This window comes from Dasypus novemcinctus, chromosome 1 (genome assembly GCF_030445035.2).
Source record: "Dasypus novemcinctus isolate mDasNov1 chromosome 1, mDasNov1.1.hap2, whole genome shotgun sequence".
Classification (NCBI taxonomy): domain Eukaryota; kingdom Metazoa; phylum Chordata; class Mammalia; order Cingulata; family Dasypodidae; genus Dasypus; species Dasypus novemcinctus.
The window spans coordinates 67,394,065-67,415,893 of NC_080673.1; the positions used below are offsets into that span (position 1 = coordinate 67,394,065).

The window sequence follows — 21,829 nt, forward strand, 5'->3', positions numbered from 1 at the left end:
GGACACTGGATGAGCACAAAGAAGAATTTGAAAACCTGAATAAAAAATAACAGTTAATGAGAATGAAAGACACAAAAGGTGAGAGCAAAAATACAATAGAGGCACATAACATCAGACTCAAAGTTATAGATGAAAGAAATGATACAGAAGAAAGAACCACTTAAACTGAAGCGGGCAAAAACACAGAGAGAAAAGAATGGAGAGAATTGAGCAGGGGCTAAGGGAGTCGAATGATACTACAAAGTGCAACAACATGTGCTATGGGAGTTCCAGAAGGAGACGAGAAGGGAAAGGGGGCAAAAAGAGTATTCAAGGAAATAATGACTGAAGATTTTCCAACACACACTAAAGAAATGAATTTACATGTCCAAGAAGTACAACATACCCCAATCAGAATAAATGTGAATAGACCTACTCCAAGAGACATACTACTCTGGAATGTCTAACATCAAAGATAAAGAGAAAATTCTGAGTGCAAGAAGAGAGAACCAAACCATCACATTCAAGGGATGCCTGGTAAGCTTAGTGTGAATTTCTCATCATAAACAATGGAGGCAAAAAAACAGTAGTATGATATAATTAGGATACTGAAAGAGTAAAATTGCCAGCCAAGAATTCTTTATCTGGTAAAAAATGTTCTTCAAATAGGAAGTTGAGTTTAAAATATTCACAAATAAACAGAAACTAAGGGAGTTTGTAAAAAAAAAAGAGTCTGGCTTTACAGGAAGCATTAAAGTGTGCCTTACAGTCCAAAAGAAAAAGACAGGAGAGACAGGCTTGGAGGAGAGTATAGAAGGGAAGACTGTCAGAAAGGATAACCAAAAAAGTAAAAAGACAGACAAAAATAAAATATGACATCTGAAAGCCAAAGAATAAAATGGTAGAAGTACAGTATCATTCATGTGAATGGATTAAACTCCTCATTTAAAAGATATAGGCTGACAGAATGGATAAATAAACATGTGCCATCCATATACTTTACAAGACAGTCACTTTAGATCCAGGGGATACAAATTGGCTGAAAGTGAAAGGTTGGGAAAAGATATTCCATGCAAACCATGACCAAAAAAAAGCTGGGGTAGCTTTAAAAACAGTCTTTAAATGCAAAAAAAAAGTTATAAGAGATGCAGAAGTCTATTAAATATTTTTTTGAAAAGGGACAATCCACCAGCAATATGTAACAGTCATAAATACCTCTTCACCTAACCAGGGTGCCCCAGAATACATGAGGCAAACTCTGGCAAACCTGAAGGGAGAATAGACATCTCTACAATAATAGTTGGGGACTTTAACATACCACTCACATCATTAGATAGAACAAATAGGCAGAAGATCCACAAGGAAACAGAGAACCTGAGCAATATGGTAAGCAAGCTAAATCTAACAGGCATATATAGAACATTACATCCAAATCCATGGGTTATACATTCTTCTCAAGTGCTTGTGGATTTTTTTCTAAGATAGATCATATCTCAGGTCACAAAGCAGTTCTCAATCTTTTCAGTGAAAATACTGAAATTATACAAAGCACCTTCTTAGGTCTTAATGAAATGAAGATGGAAATCCATAATAGATGGGAAAGGGGGAAATATGCAAATGTGTAGGGGCTAAACAACACACTACTAAACAATCAGTGGATCAAAGAAGAAATTATAAGTGAAATTAGTAAATATCTCAAGATGAATGAAAATGAGAATACAACTTATAAAAACTTACGGGATACAGCAAGGCAGTGCTAGGAAATGTATAGTCCTAAATACATACTTTAAAAAAGAAAAGCTAAAGTCAAAGACCTAACTGAACACTGGCAGGACTACAAAAAGAACAGCAAACCAAGCCCAAAGCAAGGAGAAGGAAAGAAATAACAAAGATTAGAGCAGAAATACATGAAATTGAGAACAAAAAGACAATAAAGAAAATCAACAAAAGCAAAAGCTGCTTCTCTGAGATCAATAAAATTGACAAACCCCTACTTACACTAACAAAGAAACAAAAGAGATTAGAGGCAAATAAATAAAATCAGAAATGAAAGAGAGGATGTTATGACTGACCCAACAGAAATAAAAAGGATTATAAGAGGATATTGTGAAAAATGGTATGCCAACAAATTAGACCACCTAGATGAAATGGACAAATTCCTAGAAATGCACAGACAACCTACACTGACACTACAAGAAATATAAGAACTTTAAAAACCAATCACATTTAAAGAGATTGAAACAGTCATCAAAAGTCTCCTAACAGAGAAATGTCAGGACCAGATGGCTTTACATGAAGCATTCTATCAAGCATTTTGAGAAAAATTAAGACCAATCCTGTTTAAACTCTTCCCAAAAAATTGAAGAGGAGGGAAAGTTACCCAACACATTTTATGAAGCCAACATCACCCTAATACCAAAGCCAGATAAAGGTATCACAAGGAAAGAAAATTAGACTAATCTCTTTAATGAACAGATGCAAAAATTCTCAACAAAATACTTGCAAATTGAATCCAACACTGTATTTAAAGAATTATGCCTCATGACCAAGTGGATTTTATTCCTGGTATGCAAGGGTGATTCAACGTAAGAAAATCAATTAATGTAATACATCTCATTAACAAATTGAAGGGAAGAAACCACATGATCATCTTGATCAATGCAGAAAAGACATTCAACAAATCCAGCATCCTTTAGTGATAAAAACACTTTGAAAGACAGGACTAGAAGGAAAGTTTTTGAGTACAATAAAAGGCATTTATGAAAAACCCATAGCCAACATCAAACTCAATGGGGAAAGTTTGAAAGCTTTCCCACTACAATCATGAACAAGACAAGGATGCCACTGTCACCACTGTTACTCAACATTGTACTAGAAGATCTAGTTAAGGCATCCAAATAGGTAAAGAGGAAGTAAAATTCTGTTCTTTGCATGTGACATGATCCTTCATTTAGAAAATTCTGAAATGTCTATGACAAAGCTACTTGAGCTAGTAAACAAGTTCAGCAAAGTGGCAGGATACAAGAGAAACATGCATAAATCAGTAATATTTCTGTACCTAGTATTGAACAATCTGAGGAGGAAATCAGGAAAAAATTCCATTTACTATAGCAACAAAAAGACTTAAATATCTAGGAATCAACTTAGCCAAAGATGTACAAAGATATTCAGAAAACTACAAAACACAGCTAAAAAATCAAAGAAGACCTAAAAACATGGAAAGACATTCCATGTTCATTGATTGGAAGACTAAATATCATGAAGATGTCAATCCTACCCAAACTGGTTTATAGCTTTAATGCCATACCAATCAAATTCCAATAGCCTACTTTCCAGAAATAGAAAAGACAATTACCAAATATATTTGGAAGGTAAAAGGCACTCAGCCAAAAATATCCTTTAAAAAAGAGTGATGTGAAAGGACTTTCACTACCTGACCTTGAAACATATTACAAAGCTATTGTGGTCAAAAAGCATGGTACTGATAAAAAGATAGACGCATTGATCAGTGGGATAGAACTGAGGCCCAGAAGTAGGCCCTCACCTCCATGGTCAGCTGGTTTATGACAGTCCTACCAAGTCCATGTTACTGGGACAAAACAGTCTCTTCAAATGGTGCTGGGAGAACTGGATGTCAATAAAGGAAAGAATGAAAGAGAGCCCCTCTCTCACTCCCTATATAATATTCAACTCAAAATGGATCAAAGACCTAAATAAAAAGGCCAGGATCATAAAACTACTAGAAGAAAATGCAGGAAAAATCTTCAAGATCTTGTGATAGGTAGTGGTTTCATGGACCTTATATCCAAAGTATGGGCAACAACGACAAAAAAATAGATAAATGGGACCTCCTCAAAATTAAATACTTTTTTACCTCAAAGGACTTTGAGAAAAGGGTGATGGGAGAAAATATTTGGAAATCACATATCCAGTAAGAGTTTAATATCCATTATATATAAAGAGATGCTGCAACAATAAAAAGTCATGCAACTCAATTTTAAAGCTGTGTCAATGCCTTGAATAGACATTTGCCCAAAGATGAAATACAAATGGGCAAAAAAAAAAAAAAAAACAAACATAAAAAAGTCCAACATCACTAGTGATTAGGGAAATGCAAATCAAAGCTACAATGAAATATCATTTCACACCTATTAGAATGGCCACTATTAAAAAGACAGAAAACTACAAGTATTGGAGAGAATATGGAGAGATAGGAACACTTTTTCACTGTTGGTGGGAATGTAGAATGGTACAGCCACTATGGGGGACTGTTTGGCAGTTCCTAAGGAAGTTGAATATAGATTTTCCATGTGACTCAGCAATGCCACTACTAGATATATACCCAGAAGAACTGAGAGTAGTGACACGAACAGACATCTGCACACCAGTGTTCTTAGCAGCGTTATTCACAACTGCCAAAAGATGGAAACAACCCAAGTTCCATCAACTGATGATTTAGATAAATTGTGGTGTATACATACGATAGATTATCAAGCAGCTGTAAGAAGAAATGAAGCTACGAAGCATATGATAACATGGATGAACCTGGAGGACATTATGTTGAGTGAAGCAAACTAGACCCAAAAGTACAAATACTGTATGATTGTGCTGTTATGAACTAAATAAATTGTAAAAATGCATAGAGTTAATAACTAGAATTGTAGGTCATTAGGAAATAGAATGAAGTTAGAGAATGGGAAGCTGAGGGTTAAGCTGTGCAAAATTGGTAAAGAGGTTATAAATCTTTGGAAATGAATAGAAATGGTGAAAACATCATAATGTTCTTAACTAGCAATACTAATATATGGGTATGCCAGTTGTTGAAAGGGAAATTCTAAAGTCATGTATATTACCAAAAGGAAAGCTAAAATATGTAACATGGGACTGTACAGTATAGTGAAACCTTATGTGAAATATGGATACAGGTAGTGTTGCATATATAACACTGGTTTTCTTTGAAACTGAAGAAATGGAACATTGTTAGTGTTGCTAAATTTTAGTATCAGGCATAAATACAACCAAAGTAAAATATGGATAGTACTATATTGCAATATATTCATAATCTTCCATTAAGGTTTTTAAAAAGAGAAATATACTAAGTGAAAGAAACTAAACAGAAGATACTACATATTGTATGACTCCATCTATGCAAAATATAAATACAAATAAATTAAACAGAAACAGAATAGCAACTGTGTACAGAAGGGGAAAACAGAGAGAGACTAAGAGGTGATTATTACAAGTTAGAGCTTTTGTCATTTCTCATTTATTATTATTATTATTATTGGAATAATGAAAGTGCTCTTATAATGATTGAAGTGATTAATACACAAGTATATGATTATATCACATACTCTTGTACACTTTGGACGGATTGTATGCTTTATTAATATATATGAGTAAAATTGATTTTTAAAAAACTAGTTGCAATACCACTGCACAGCCACCTGAATGGCTAAAATTTAAAAGCCTGGCAATATTAAATGTTAATAAGGGTATAGAGAACTTGATGATTTATAGTACTGTTCAAAATGTAAGTTAGTACACTTACTATTTAGCAATATCTTTTAAAGCTGTACATTCATAAATCCAATATCAAGAATCCTGGCTACGTATCCCATAAATATGAGTGTTCATGTTCACCAAAACATGTACAAAAATATTCATAGATACTTTAATCTTAATATCAAAAAACTTAAAACAACTGAAATGTCCATCAATATGAGAATGGATAAATAAATGGTGGTAAATTCATATAATGAAATACAGCAGTGACAAAGAATGAACTGTGTCTATAATCAATAGTGGAAGAATCTTGACAAACAACATTGAACAAAGAAGCCAGACCTTAAAAAAAAAAAGGCTTATAGTCAATTACATCATTATATGAGTGTGTAGAAGAGGAGTAATAACCTATGAGGATAGGGTCAGAATAGGATTACCTTTTGGATGGATGAGTACTGACTGAAAGGACATGCAAGAGAATTTCCCTAAGGTATTTAAATCTGGGTGGTGATTTTATGTTGGTAGGCATGTAAAAATTAATTGAGTTATGCCCTTAAGATTTATGTACTCATTTTAAGAAGAGAATGATATATCTTGGCAAAAGAAAGTGAGTAGGAAATTAGATGAAGCAAGGTTGGTATCCATGGACTTATGGAAGTTCATTGTAATTTTCTTCTTTTGTATGTTTGAAAGTTCCCATACAAAATCATTTCCATAATTTAAAAAACAGTGTACTTTAGTGAAAAATGTTATATCCTTTTATCTTACTACGAATTTCATCTTATAAACTTCAGCTGGATTAATAACTTAAAAGTTTTAATGATACTATAAAACGTTACTAGGTGAATATTTAACTGATGAGGAAAGACGTTCTAAGCAAAGGAAAAGAATGGAGGAAATTACAAAGGAAAATAAATGATAGATCTGAGTATATAAAAATTTTAAATGTTTAAAATATTTTTATATGTTTAAAAGAAATACCTGGGGGAAATAGTTTTAATAACTATGATAAAGGAATAAGACCATTTATAGAAGAAGTTTTAGAAATAAAGAAGAAACATTTGTGACACAATAGAAAAACATTTATGACACATAACAGCATTCACAAACTAAGAAAAATGAATGGCCAGTAAACAGCCTTTTAAAAGTTCAAACTCATTATTACTAACTGCAAAGTAATCTTTGTGAGTGAATGTACTATGAAATGAATGGGTACGTATACCCTGTAGCCAAAAGTATGAAATGGTACACATTTATTTAAAAAGAATCTAAAATTCAGTCATAAGAAAAAAAATTGTAATATTTCATAAATTTAAAAGTTCACTGCAGCATTGTTCAACCTAAATTGAGAAGTGGATTTGGCTCAACTGATAGAGCATCCACCTACCATATGAGAGGTCCAGGGTTCAAACCCAGGGCCTCCTGACTCATGTGGTGAGCTGGCCCACACGCAGTGCTGATGCACACAAGGAGAGCCATGCCACACAGGGGTGTCCCCAGCATAGGGGAGCCTCATGTGCAAGGAGTGTGCCCCTTAAGGAGAGTCGCCCTGTGTGAGAAAAACGCAGCCTGCCCAGGTGTGGTGCCGCACACATGGAGAGCTGACACAGCAAGATGACACAGCAAAAAGAGATAGAGATTCCCAGTGCCACTGACAAGAATCCAAGCAGACACAGAAGAACACACAGCAAATGGACACAGAGAACAGACAACAGGGTGGGGGGGGGGGGTTGGATAAAAATAAATCTTAAAAAAAAAAACCTAAATAAGCTAAAGGAACAATTAAATTGTTTAGTAAAATTTACTAAATTTTATATACAAATTATTTGTTTAGTAAAATTTACTAAATAAGTAAAGAAACAAATTATGATAAACCTAAAATAATGTTTTAAGCTGTCATTAAAAAATATGTTTTCAAATAATTTATATTTATATTTCTATGTCCTAAGTTAAATATATATATGTATAACCCTATATACAGTATAATCTCATTTTTTAAATTATTTTTATTACTATTAGAGAACTTGTATGTTTATAGAAAAATCATGCAGAAAATAGAGTTCCCATATTATCCCACCCCCTCTTATTAACACCTTGCATTGAAGTGGTACATTTATTACAGTTGATATAAGAATATTAGATATATTATATATACACACACTGTAATCTCAATTTAAAATTCTTTCAAAAAATTATATAGAAGCTAAAAGTGTTTATCTATGAGTGGTAAGATTACTGAAACCTCATATTTGTCTTTTTAACTTTTTGTATTTTTCATAATTTTATAATATACATATATTTGGGGGTTGTTTTTTAAAATCAGGAACAGAAAAATCAATAAATTCCCCATACCTGGTACAGCATTTGATCCCTTTTTAACAGTTCAGAAGAATAGTAACTAATGTTTGAGAGAACAAAAGGATTGCAAAAAGCTTGTCTACCCCATATGTTCCCACTAAAATGCTCCCTTTTTGCCAAATCTGCATTTAGCTTAAGATAAGAATCATTGGTAAATAAGGGGCAAAACCTCCTTTTAGCTAACTAAATAGCTATAATTCTATTTTTTGGAAGAGTATGGCTGTCAGTTAAGCTGCTGCTTTGTAGCTGATTCTTTCTTTGACAACATAGTAACCTAGAGCTGCGCTCTTTGCTTCTTTCCTCCCTCATGGAAGAAGAATGTGATCTTAACTGAAAAGAGCTGGGGAAAAAAATCAAGACAGATAATGTGACATCAGTTGGCTGAGAACCCTTAGCATACAAAGTTTTCAAGCCACTGCATTCCTTCTAGCCCTAACTTTCTTTTTTCCTAACTCTTCCTTTCTGCCAAGGATTTCCATTTCTTTGTATTCTAAATAGCCCTCATAATAATTATGTAAAATTAGGAAGTGGAGCCTTGGAGTCATTTTTAGCACCCCTGCTCTCTATTTGTGTTGAAGTAGTTCTATTCAGATGAAGAGCACCTACCCAATATTTTGAATTTCATCATTAGCAGGAGCTTGTTGGTTTGTTTTTATTGCTTTTTATTTTTTTTAAGTGGGCCTTAGTAACAGGAGACCCAGTTATTGAGACCTTTATTAGGCTTTCAAGGGTGATGCAGACTTGTCCACTTTAGTAGTCAGAATTGAATTAGCTAAAGAAAAATGGAGTTTGTTTAAAGGCAGAATTAATGACACCAAAAGATATCATTTGTTCAGTCTTCAAATGTGTTTTTAGCACTCTGCTATGTTCAAGTAGTATGTACTGAGAATGAAATAGTGCACAAAACAGATATGGTCCCTGCCATTAAAAGCTTATAATTTGTGTGAATATGGGCAAACTTTATACATATTGTGGTGGCATCGTGGAGGATTCTGTGATCGCGATATTGAAAGCCAGGACTCGAGATGTTCCTTCAGGAAGGAAGTTTATTACAGCCGGCCGGTCCCTGTGGACTTGAGGCCAAAACTGAGCCCTGAGCCAGTCTTTTAGGTTGCTTTTATGCAGAGAGTATGGGAGGAGTGGGATTATGAAGCATTTGGCACAAAAGGTTTAAGTTTCAGTTTCTCGGGGCTTGGGGGCTTTCCGGAAACTAGGTAAGCTTGAATACACACACAGCCCATATCATTCTTGAATATACATACAGCCCATATCATTCCTCCCTTTGATGCCTGCTTAAATTTGTTAAGCTTCAGCATCACCATTTTTGGAGTCTTCCTGGACTGACTGGTATGTATATGGGGCTATGAGTTTGGCGACTGTTTGTGTTTTACTATTTATTAGGGCATGTACCCTGTTTATGATGAGGGGGAAGAGACAAGAGAGTATGGTGCTTCCCCCTACGAGGAAGGCAACTATCCCTGCTAGATGTTTGAAGGTTTCTGCTTTTGACTACCACCCCGCCAAAGAGATTACCTGGGTTCCAACTATTCCAAGTTTGCACCAGAACATGGGAAGCCTTTACCATTTTGTTTGTAATCTCTTCAATAACTTTTCTAGTGCTGTCTAATTTGAGACAGCAGTTAGAGAGATTGAATTTTCCGCCGACTCCTCCTTCAGTTGCCAAAAGAAAGTCTAGAGCAAGGTGGTTTTGATGGATGATGTTCCTGAATTTGGTTTGTTGCTGAGCTAGCAAGGTTAGAGCTTGGGTGGTTTCATTTGTTATTGTTTCTACTACTGCTTGTAGGTGGATGATATGGTTTAGCATGTAAACAGGGGAATGGTAGTCCCACATGCCATCTTCTGCCCATGTGGCCAGCCCATAATATTGGGTTATACATTTAGGGGACGATTCATTATCTGCTCAGGAGGTAACAGCTCTTTTTTTCCCTTTTTATTTCCTGGTACACATGTTGGCTTAACATTTCTCCCTCCTTTAAGGGAATTAGGAAGAAGGAAGGCTTTATTGTACCAAGCATGCACATGCCACACCAGTTTTAGGGAAGCTCTCATAATGCAACCTTCCCACAAATCCAGTACAGACCATTAAGGGCAGTAAAGGAGCCTCTTGCAGTGGAGTTCCATACTGCAATTAATTTGGGGAAAGTACAGTTTATGAGAATGAGGTCAGATTCATTCCACTTTCCCCAGAGCTCTGTTCTATTGGTGGTGTGATTTTGAAATTTTCCCCCTGTACATATTAGGTTTCTGACAGGTATAGAGGAGTTAAGGTATACCCTTGAAGCACAGTATCTTCCAATGACAGAAGTTTGCAAGGCCCACACACCATCTTGAGGGACTACCGGGAGGCCAGTTTCATTATGTAGTTGGCTGTAGCTGATTTCCCTAGTTTCCCAGAGCCATTGGTCTCCCATATCAGTGCCTCCACATTCATAGCATGAGGAGACATTTAGGGTTGCTCCTATAGTTTCAGCTAAGCTTATGAAGAGGTTTTTTCCGACATGCGGAATGGAAAAGGGCTTTTCTATCTCTTCATAGAAGGAGTGGAACACAGAGTGGGCTTTACAATACCAGACCCAGATGTAGACCCCTGGGTCTACTTTAACTGTAAATGAGGAATCCCATCTCAAGTCCTCTTTTGAGTTCAGCAGAGGTTTTTACAATGGTAAGGTTTAAGGGGTTACATTGTCCGGGGGGACAGTTGGGTGGTGTCATTCCTTTGCTGAGGATGACTTTATGCCCTTTGCTGGGCACACACCAGACATCCCCGTTTCAGTGCCAGTTTGCCCGTGTGACATAGGGCAATAGAACTGGCTTAGCATTTGACAAGTCTGTTTGATTTCTCGGGAACATGTGCTGTTCAGATGACACAAATACTTATCACTATAAGTATACTCTCACTCCCAGCTGAGGCCTCCACAATTGCTCCATTTACCAGAGTTTATAGCTTGACAGGTGTTGAATAGGAGGGAAACTTGATTTGGGCTAGTGATGGGGGTAGAATTAAGCAGCTTTCCATACTGATTAGACACTCTTATTTCCCACTGACAGGAGACTGCTGGGGCTTTGGGGTCAAAGCAAATTATTTGACCAGCTATGTTACAGACACTATAAGAGACTCCCTGAAATTGGCAGGTGGTATATGGCTCTTACAGGTGTAATGGCTATAGTATATTAACATATTGTTGACATGGGCCCCTCTCCATACCTGTTGCATACATGGCTCACACTCTGAGGTGCCTACCCGGGACCAGGAGATGGTCAGGGCCAGAATTAGGGGGAGCAGGCAATGGGACATTTCTAACTGAGGTTGGACTGGACTCCTGATTTTCAGTTGTGTGTAGACCAATCAGCTTCTGGGGAGTAACTGGAGCAGAGCTTGGTGTTCTGTCCTCAATCTTCAGCTATGCATTGATCAGCTTCCAGGGTGTGATTGGAGCAGAGCTCGGCATTCCGTTCTTTTGCAAGATGAGTTTGGTTAGGTTGTGCTCATCCAGAATGCAGGTCCAGGACTGTGGGGCAGCTCATTTGACCTGGCTATGGTGTTTCCATGGGGTGATCTCTGCTACTTTAACTGCAGTGGGGATTGATAGAATGACAAGATAGGGTCCTCCCCATCGAGGAGTTAGCAGAGCGGCTTTCCAGTCTTTGACCCAGACTGCATCTTGTGGTTGGTATGGGTAAACGAAGCTGCTTAGGCTAATGGGGGTCCTTTCTTGGACCCAGTGATGCAGGTTTTGTAGGGTTTTTCATTTGCTGAGCTATTGATAAGTTTCCTCTTTTCTGAGGCTCCCTACTATACTTCAGATTAAGCGGGGGGGCCTCCCAAAGAGGATTTCATAAGGGGTTAGGCCTAACTTCCAGCTTGGGCTGGCTCAGACTTGGAAGAAGGCACTGGGAAGCACTTGCACTCATGTTAGTCCAGTTTCTTGGCATATTTTGACAATATAAGTCTTTATTGTGCGGTTCATTCATTCTACTTTTCCTGAGCTTTGAGGGCAGTAAGGAGTGTGCAGTTTCCATTGGATGCACAGTGCTTTGGCAACATTTTGGGTGACCTCAGAGATGAAGGCAGGTCCATTGTCAGAGTCAGCTGAGAGGGGTAGCCCACAGTGAGGATGATTTCCCTAAGTAGGACTTTGGCTACCTCTTCAGCCTTCTCAGTTCAAGTGTGGAAGGATTCCACCTACCCAGAAAAGGTGCAAACAAGGACTAAAAGGTACTTGTAGCTTCCGGATCATGGCATTTTGGTGAAATCAACTACTAGAGCTTCGAGAGGTATTTTGCTGATTTGCTGGATTCCTGGGGCTCCCTTGGGTCCTTGGTGAGGGTTTTTTCTTGCACATGTCACATACCGCTGGCATACAGCATAGGCTGTAGCAGCCAGACTTGGAATGTAAAAGAATCTTCCCAATACTTCTCTGAGTTTTCCCTAAGAGAGCCTTTGTGGTAGTCTTGTACTATGGTTGTAGCTAGTATCTGGGGTACAACTATTCTGTGATCAGGCAGTGTCCACCATCCATCCATTCCCTGGGTTCTGTTTTCAGCAAAGATCCTTCTTTTTCAGCCTGAGTGTACTGTGGTCACTGGTCATTTAAGGGTTGAGGGACAAGGTTGGTTGTATAAATTGGAGTTTTCAGTAATTTAGAGACTGGGGAGGCATGGGGATGAGGGCTACAGGTAGGCTTTTGGGTGGCTGTACCTTCCATGCTGCCCTTTTTGCTTAGGCTTCTGCTTTCCGGTTTCTTTGGACTATGGGGCTATGGCCCATTTAGTGTCCTCTGCAGTGGATTATGGCCACGTTGGCAGACTTCCAAGTTGCTTCCAGTAATTCAAGAATTTGTGTGCCATGTTTAATGTCTCTGCCTCCTGAGTTGATGAGTCCTTTTTGCTTGTACAAGGCTCCGTGTGCATGCAAGATTAATAAGGCATATTTGGAGTCTATAGATGTTGACCCTGGCTCCATCTGCAAGTTGTAGGGCCCAGGTGAGGGCAATGAATTCGGCCTTCTGTGCTGAGGTGTTGTCTGGGAGATGCTGGGCTTCTACAGTAGACTCAGAGGTTAGTACGGCATAGCCTGTTGGTAATTTCCTTGGACAAAGCTACTCCCATCTGTGAAGAATTCCATGTCAAGGTTGGACAATGACTGGTCCTAAAGATCTGGCCTGCTGAAATATACTTCTTATAATGTTTTGAGACAGCTCTGGGTAGGAGTTCCTGGCTCAACAGGCAGGAGAGTAAAAGGTTCAGGGTCTTCATGAGTTCCAGTTGAACAGATGGGTTTTCATATAGTAAGGTTTGATATTTGACCAGGCAGCTGTTGGTGAGCCAGTGTGTTCCTTTGGCTTCTAAGACTGTAACTACTGCATGCAGAACTTGAACAATCATAGGTTGCCCAAGAGTTAATTTTATGGCTTCTGTTGTTAGTATTGCTGCAGCAGCCACAGCTTACAGACATGAGAGCCATCCTTGGGCTACAGTATCCAACTGTTTAGACAGGTAGGCTATAGGTCTTTGCCAGGAACCCAGGTACTGACTGAGTACTCCTACTGCGATGCCCTGGTGATTATGGACATAGAGGTAGAATGGTTTACCGAGATCTGGAAGCCCAAGGCTTGGTGCTTCCAGTGGGGCCTGATTGAGAGTGGTGAAAGCATTTTTCTGTGGACTCTCTCAGAGCAGGGGCTCACAATCTCCCCCCTTTGTAGCCTTGTACAAAGGGTGTCTGAGGACCCAAAATTAGGGATCCAAGTGCAGCAAAATTGGGCCACTCCAAGGAATTCTCATAGCCTTCAGCAGGTGTTGGGCTCAGGGAGGCTGCAGATTGCCTCTTTTCTTTCAGGTCCCAATTTGCAGAGCCCCTGTGCTATCCTGTAACCCAGACATTTGACTTGAGGCAGACATATTTGGACCTTCCTTTTGGACACTCGGTAAACCCTTTAGTTGCAATTGCTCTAAGAGAGCATGGGTTCCACTGGCACAGTCTTGGTAGGTGGGACTTCTAAGGATGAGATCATATTGGAGAAGGAAACAGTTATGGCTTTTCAGTTCAAAAGACTTAAGACCATTGGCCAGGGCTTGTCTAAAAATTGTGGGCACATTTTTGAATCCTTGAGGGAGCTGTGTCCAGGTGAGTTGCTGCTTTTCACCAGAGCTCGGATTGTCCCATGTAAAAGCAAAGATCAGTTGACTTCCGGGTGCCACCTGAATGCAGAAGAAAGTCTCCTTGAGGTCCAGGCATGTAAAGTCGGCTGCCAGTGAGGGTATCAAGCTGAGGAGAATGTAAGGGTTGAGGACCACCTGGTGCAGGGTCAGTACAGCTGAGTTGACAGCTCACAGGTCCTGGAACGGGTGGTAATCCCTATTGACCTTTTTGGCTGGGAAGAGCAGGGTATTCCACAAGGAATGGCACGGCCTCCATATGCCTTCATTCAGCAACCTTTGAATATGTAACCGGATTTTTTCTTGCACCTCCCATGGAATGGGATATTTTTTTATGCTTGCTGGGCTGGCATTGGGCTTTATTTCAACAATAATTGAGGGAATGGCATATGCCATCCCTGTCAAGTTGCCTTCTGCCCATACTTTGGGCACATCTTCAAAGGGAAGCAATACAGGTGTGGATTGGCTGCCTTCAGTGAGGCAGAACAGTCTCCATTCTTCCAGTAGCAGAAGGGTTAGTACCACCATTGGAAACCTCAGTGTTTCAAGTGTTAGTGTGGATTGGCCTGTGGCATCAAAGGAAATCTGCCCTTGTAGTTTAGGTAGCAGGTCCCGACCCAGGAGGGGGACTGGACATTCTGGAATATACAGGAACTCATATGTGCCTTCTTTACCCCCAATATTCAGGGTCTGGCTTAGAGGAAGGGCTGCTGGGTACTTCTACCAGTTGCTCCTATGATAATGGCCTTTTTGACAATGGCCTGACTGGCCTGGTCATCAGAGAGTGTTGGGCTCCAGTGTCAACCATCATATGTATGGTGTGGCCCCCAATTCAGACTCCAACCATCGGCTCCATGGGGCCGAGAGAGTAGAAACTGGGTCTGTCCCAATAGTCCTCATCAGAGCCCTCTATTCCTGCAAGTCCAATGAGTTGATTCATAAGTTTTCCTTTCAAATTCCTGCGAGCCCAGGGATTAGTTTGTGGTACCTCATTTGCTTTCCTGGCCAATGTTCTGGCTGCCTTCTTGGAAGTGATGGTGTTGAGCAGTATGTTGGGGCACTCCTGCTTCCAGTGCCCTTCCTCCTTGCAGTATGCACATTGATTTGGTGCATACTAGGGTGGGAAGCCCCTCCTTGGGGCAACAGCATCCCAGTTCATACTCCTTGACATGGGGTTGCTTCTTTCGACTACTACAGCTACGAGAAGGTCTGCTTTCTTTTTCATTTTCTGGTTTTCCTGCCTCTTGGTCTCTATGATGCTGTTGACATAGACCTTGATGGCCACCTCCATGAGCTGGGAGATGTTCATACCAGTGAACCCATCTAATTTCTGCAGTTTTCTTCAAATGTTGGCCTGCACTTGAGTCACGAATGCTGTGTTAACCATCGTTCGGCTCTCAGGGATGTCCGGGTTGAATACCTCACATAACTGCTGTAGAACTGAGCAGAACTTTCATCAAGAGTCTGTAGGACTTGAGTGGTATTGGCCATGTTTACTGCTTTTCAGCTCCCAGCCCTGAACCCTTCAACTAAGGGCCTCTGGAAGGTTTCTAGTTGGTTGAGTTTGGTCGCAGCATTGGGATCCCATTGGGGGTCCTCATCTGGAAACTGTGTGCAGGCATATTGGTCACTGTCCAGGATTCCCACAGATGGGTGCTCTTTGAGTCAGGTTAAGGCTCTTTGTGTGACCCACATTCTCGAAGTTGAGTAAGGTCATGAGGAGTTGTTTGCAGTCAGCCCAGGTGGGTTTGTGGGTTTGTATGATGGACTGGAAGAGATCTCTCATGGCCTGAGGCTTCTCTGAGTATCATGGAGTGTGACTTTTCCAGATAAAGAGGTCGGTGGTAGTGAAAGGTTGGCACACAAATGTTCAGTTTCCTCCTTGGACCTGGCCATCGGCATCGTAATAAAATAGAGCTCAGATTTCACGGAGAAGTAGCTGTAGATCAGCCCTCTTCCCTGCTGCACCTGTTTCCAAGACTTCCCATGGTCTGTGTTGTCATCTTTCAGGGGCTCTTTCCTGACTGACTGTCAGCAATTGTGCCTGGGAGGTCGACACTATGCCACTGGGAGACAAGGTTGGTGGAGACGGTGGCTCCGGAGGTGATGAGGCTGTGCTACTTGGAGAAGGCACCTCATCTTCACTCCTTGGCACTGGCATGGTAGGGGTAACTGCATAAGAAGATGGGAGGTCATCTTTGTCTGGCCCCTTCAGAATGGGTGGGTCGGGACTAGATTTTGAGCTTATTTTTTCTAGACCTATGGTAAGGTGCTTGTTTGACCTGGTTCCCTGGATGGCACCCTGGGCCTTTATATTAGGCAGATCTTGGCTTCTTCAGTCATACATTTCTTTAACCATGGCAGGCTTTGATTCACAGTGTCCTGCCAGGCATCAATGTATGGAAACTGGCCAGGGTGCCCTGGTTTTCCAGTTACCACATCATAGACTAATGGATGATCCAGGGACAAAGGTGCCCTCTAGGGGCCAGTCCATGCCGAAAGTTGGCCATTCTAGCTCACAAAGGGTCCTGAGTCTTCCTTGTTGGAACCTTACGCCATATACATTCCCATGGAACACTTGGGGATAGTTTTTCAGCATGCAACCCAGCAGGTCCTACTTTGTGTGTTTCCCATGTTCCCGCCCTGTGTCGGCACTGTGCAACACACTTTCAGCCTTTCTCTTCGTCTGTCTCTGGCCGCTCCCCTAGCGGGGACTTAGAGCCCCTGTTAATATGGCAGGACAGTATAAACCCCCGTCTGGATGAAGGGCCCTTAACAGAGCTCCTCCACTGCCTCTCACCATATATGAGGTCACTGTGGAACCATGAATTGGGACTCCTCACTTGCCCGCAAAGATTCTTTGTGTCTCACATGTTTTCACTTCTCAATCTCATGCACACAACCACCCTCTTTCCCTTTCTTTCTCAGACCTGGAGAAGATGGTTTCCTCCCCTCCTGGGAGTACTCGGGTCTTCCTGTGAGATCATCAGGCTCTCCTTATGACTTCCAGTGTCAGGCTTTCCCTACACTATGCCCCTGGGGGACTTACCTGTTTGACATGTGGTGTTCCTCTACTTCATTCTCAGGGTCTCCTCCATACTTTTCGGTGCCCTTGGTTCCCCGGGAGAGCCTCGGCAGAGTCCACTACCTTAAACTGGACTAAAAGAGTCCAGGGGCGCCTTGGGTAGGGGTCTACCTGGACCCTCCTGGTTTCTGCAGGGGATCCAAGAGGGGCAACTAAATGTTACTCTCTGTGGCTTTCTCAGTGATCCCAGACAAGCCCCCAGAAATGTTCTGGCATCAAGGAAGATTCTATGATTGTGGTATTGAAAGCCAGGACTTGAGACCTTGGGAAGGAAGTTTATTACAGCCAGCCAGGCCTGGCAGACTTGAGTCCAAAAACCGAGCTCCAAGCCAGTCTTTTAGGTTGCTTTTATACAGAGAGTATGGGAGGGGCGGGGTTAAGAAGCATTTTGCACAAAAGCTTTAAGTTTAGGTTTCTCAGGGCTTGGGGGCTTTCTGGAAACTAGGCAAGCTTGAATACACACACAGACCATATCATTCTTGAATACACATACGGCCCATATCAATATAATTTAAAACTAATGAATGTTCTTCAGGAAAAATATAGGACATTATGAAAGCTTTTAACAGAGAGAACCGACTTTGTCTAGATAGATAGTAAGAGAAAATTTCCCTGGAGAAGCAATAATTGAACTAAGTTTTGGAAGTTGAATAGAAATACCTAAGATAAGCAGATGGGGAAATATTATTCTAGGAAAAGTGAAAAATACCCAAGTGAAAAGAATATGTGAAAAATACCAAAGAATGAGAGGGCAATGTGGCTGAAACAAAGAAACATAAAGGAAGAGTGGCACATCACAAGCTTGGAGAAGTGGGCAGTCACCAGTTATGATTTTCCCAGAAGTGATGCTAGACAGGCAAAGTTCTGAAACAGAATGGAGACATAGGTCAGTTTTCAATATGTGTGTAAAAGGGTGGCAGAGACAGATATTGTAACTGGAATTTTTGTTTTCCATCCAAGATGTCAGAACATGGCTTCTTCAGTGAAACTGGAAATTGAGGCAGGAAAGGAGGAGAAGCAGATTCAAATCTAAATTTACAGAATCCAGTAATTCAAAAATTATTGAAATAGCAAGAGTGAAACAGCCTTAGGATGCTTGCACAGTAATACTAAACAAAAGAAATAAATCCACGATTGTATCTGTATTCTTAAAGTCTTAAATTTCCACTTGTATACCTACTGAGTAGCAAATTTAAGAATTTTAGGAAGCATGTTGCATTTATCAGGGTTGGTGAGGACAAGAGGTTTGCAGATTTCCTCCATGAGTAATAGATTTTGCCACTGTTGGGTTTCATTTAGTTTTTGGAAATTGGGGAAGTTGATTCCCTTACTCATTCCTTTTTTACTTTGAAAATAGCCATAGTTAATGAATTACTAGAAACCAAGCCAACTGTGGCTGTTTTTAAAATACTTTGCTTTAAAATATCATAAGATCAGAATTCTTTATATTTCTTTAGTGTAGTAATGTAAAGAAGGCCTGGCGATCACCAAAGAAGTCAGAAGACCTTGCAGCCTTTCTCCAACAGGGCTCTTAATTTGAAACAAAGAACACAAAATGTGATTCCTTTAACTGTTTTCTCATTTGCTCCAAAGATTGAACATAGGTAGTTCAGTTTAGATGCATGTGAGAGGTCATTCATTACATATGTTGGAGGCCTTAGGGCATTAGGGCTTAGTTATCTTTCTGAACCCTAGTCAAGGAAGGCTGCTAGAGTATGGTGATACAGTTCTAACACAATCCGGACATAGTGTAGACTGCACAAGTTAAGGGCACAGTCCTCCACAAGACTGCTCTCAATTCAGATATCAGCCACAAATTCAGGGGTTCCCAAGTCAACCACCCTTCTGACTAGCTGGCTACAAATTTGGGGGTTCCCAACCACCCACTTAGTTTTGATAATTCACTAGAATGACTCATAGAAGACAGGTAAGCACTATGCATATTTATAAAGTTTTATTATATCAAAGTTTTAGCAAAATTTTATTATACAAATAAGAAGGAGCCAAAAGAAGAAACATAGGGCAAGGTCTAAGAGGGTCTCAAGCGCAAAGCCTCTTTTGTCCTCTCCCGGTGGAGTCAGGACATTCATGTCACCCTCCCAGCAAATCCATGTGTGTTACCAATCAGGAAAGCTCAACCAACCTCCATTGTTCAAAGTTTTCACTGATGTTTCATTACATTGGCAAAACCAATTGGATCAGTGACCATATCAGTCTCCCTCCCTGCCCCTGGAGGTCAGGCTATCACCGTGGTTGGTCTTAATGGCATAGCCAGAACCCACCCTAAAACTACAGGTGTGGCTAGCCCCCACCCCTTGTCATTTCCTTAGCTTGAATTATCTTGTGGAAGTGGGGAGGCACCATAAATAACAAACACTCCAGTCACTCAGGGAAGTCCAAGGAGTTAGAGGATATATTAGAGGAATTGGGAACATAGCCAACCAAATTCCTTATTATAAAATTATTGTAAGAACATTTTGTATTCATTCTGCATTAAGGTGTTTTTAGTATAATGACATGGGTTACCTAGAAATATATAGAAACATTTCCATATGAGATTCTGAAAATCATTATTTGTATTTTTTTCCTTGAAAAATTATACGTCATTCTTTGATACTGCATTAGAAGTAGTAAAGGAATTCTTGTGTATAATTTTCTTTGACTTTACAAAGCCTTTTGAAAGACCATGGGAAATTTATTATATAAATCAAAAGTGGCATGAATAACAACTTAACTCTTACTGAGAGGATGACCACTTGGTATGGATTCTAGCAACAAATTAAGAGTAAAGAGAACAGTTTTGCGTTAGATGATAAACTTTTTTTTTACTGACATTGGAAGTTGTGCAGGGAAATGTTGCAAATATTATAATCCATCATAATTTTCTTAAATTTACATTATAATGTAAGTCTTCTTTTGTGTACTAAGACAAATTGCAAAGTTAATTTCTTACATAAATTTCTCATCCAGACTTCTTTATGCCTTATACAACACTATGAATGATTCCTTTTGTGTGTATCATTGATCAGTATAGCTCTTAAAATAACAAAACAAAAATGAGACACTGTGTTCATTTTATTCCTCAGATAAGTACAATGGAACATGAATTTTCAATAAAGGAACATGGGTTTGAAGTTCAACTGAGAGAATTGGAAGACAGTAATCGAAATTCCACTGTCGAACTGAGGCATCTCTTACTGACTCAACAAAAGGCAACCAACCGGTGGAAAGAAGAAACAAAGAAACTTTCTGAAAGTGCAGAAATTAGGATCAGTAATCTAAAGTAAGTACACTGTTAATTGTTTGCTGTGTTTTACAAAAGAAATTGCCTACAATTTAATGTCATCACCATAATTGTTTTTAAAATATATATACTTCTGGACCTTGTACTTATTTTTTATCCAGTTAATGTTATTGAACTGCTATGAAAGATATTAACCATTCTAAACTAAAACTAATGTTGTATATATTTATAAATATGCACATTCCACAAGATACAATGATTTTTTTTTTTGCTGAACATGCAGTTTAGAATCTTAATATTATTTGCATATAGATACAGTGTTAACAGAATACTCTGGGTTCTGGGCCTCTAGGTTCTTGGCTATATCACATAAAAGAATTTAAGGGTACGCCATAGTGTAGGCAAGGGAGTAAAGAGTTTATTAAGAAACAAGACTACACAATCCTAGACATGGATTGTAGGCATGCTGCAGAGTAAATGTGGCACATGGGCCCTGTATTAGGCCTTTTAAGATCTTTCCTCCCCCCCTTCTTAATATTGCGGAAGGGCCCCAGCTGTTTGCTGTTCTGGTTGCCTTATGATCCCCACGTGCTAGCTCTCAGGACCAATGGGGAGACCTGTTGTTTGGAGGTATCAGGGGCTTTCCTTGACCCTGAAAAGACTTACAAATGTGACCTTGTGGCCAGGGTCTCCTGGGGTCTTTCTGGCTTTGTACTTTAGTAGATGTCTTCCCCTTAGGAGGTTTCTGGGCAGGGTCTTATGGCCATGTTCTCTGCCTGGCCCCAGGCGCCTTCCTTCATTCTCTATACTAACCTGCCTCAGTAGCATCTAAATGTTTTATAGTTGTGGTAGAGTCTGTTTGGCTTGCAAAACCTAGAATGTATAATAACCCTTTTTTTAAAAGTTTGTGGACCTTTGCCTGATAAGGATTTAAGATTATATGCTGAAAGAGATGGAAGCTACAAGAGGTTTTGAGCAGGGAAGCGGACTTGGCCCAGTGGTTAGGGCATCTGTCTACCACATGGGAGGTTCGCGGTTCAAACCCCGGGCCTCCTTGACCCGTGTGGAGCTGGCCCATGCACAGTGCTGATGCGCGCAAGGAGTGCCATACCACGCAGGGGTGTCCCCCGCATAGGGGAGCCCCACATGCAAGGAGTGCGCCCCTTAAGGAGAGCCACCCAGCGTGAAAGAAAGTTCAGCCTGCCCAGGAATGGTGCTGCACACACAGAGAGCTGGCACAACAAGATGATGCAACAATAAGAAAACATAGATTGCCATGCCGCTGACAACAACAGAAGTGGACAAAGAAGAACACACAGCAAATAGACAGACAACTGGGGGGGGGGGTGTGGGAAGGGGAGAGGAATAAATAAAATAAATAAATCTTTAAAAAAACAAAAGAGGTTTTGAGCAGTGATACCCATGAGACTTAACAGTCAAGAGATGGCTTTAACTGCTGATTGAAGAACAGACTGTAG

At 40.1% G+C, this 21,829-nt stretch overlaps 1 protein-coding gene across 1 annotated transcript in view; it reads left to right on the plus strand.

Annotated features, from left to right (window-relative positions):
* Nucleotides 1–21,829, plus strand: part of SCLT1 (sodium channel and clathrin linker 1) — a 289,648-nt gene that overhangs the window by 196,940 nt on the left and 70,879 nt on the right. Inside the window, exon 18 of the mRNA XM_004466256.4 lies at nucleotides 20,194–20,390. Coding sequence (XP_004466313.1) covers nucleotides 20,194–20,390 — 197 coding nt within the window. The remainder of the gene's footprint in view (nucleotides 1–20,193; nucleotides 20,391–21,829) is intronic.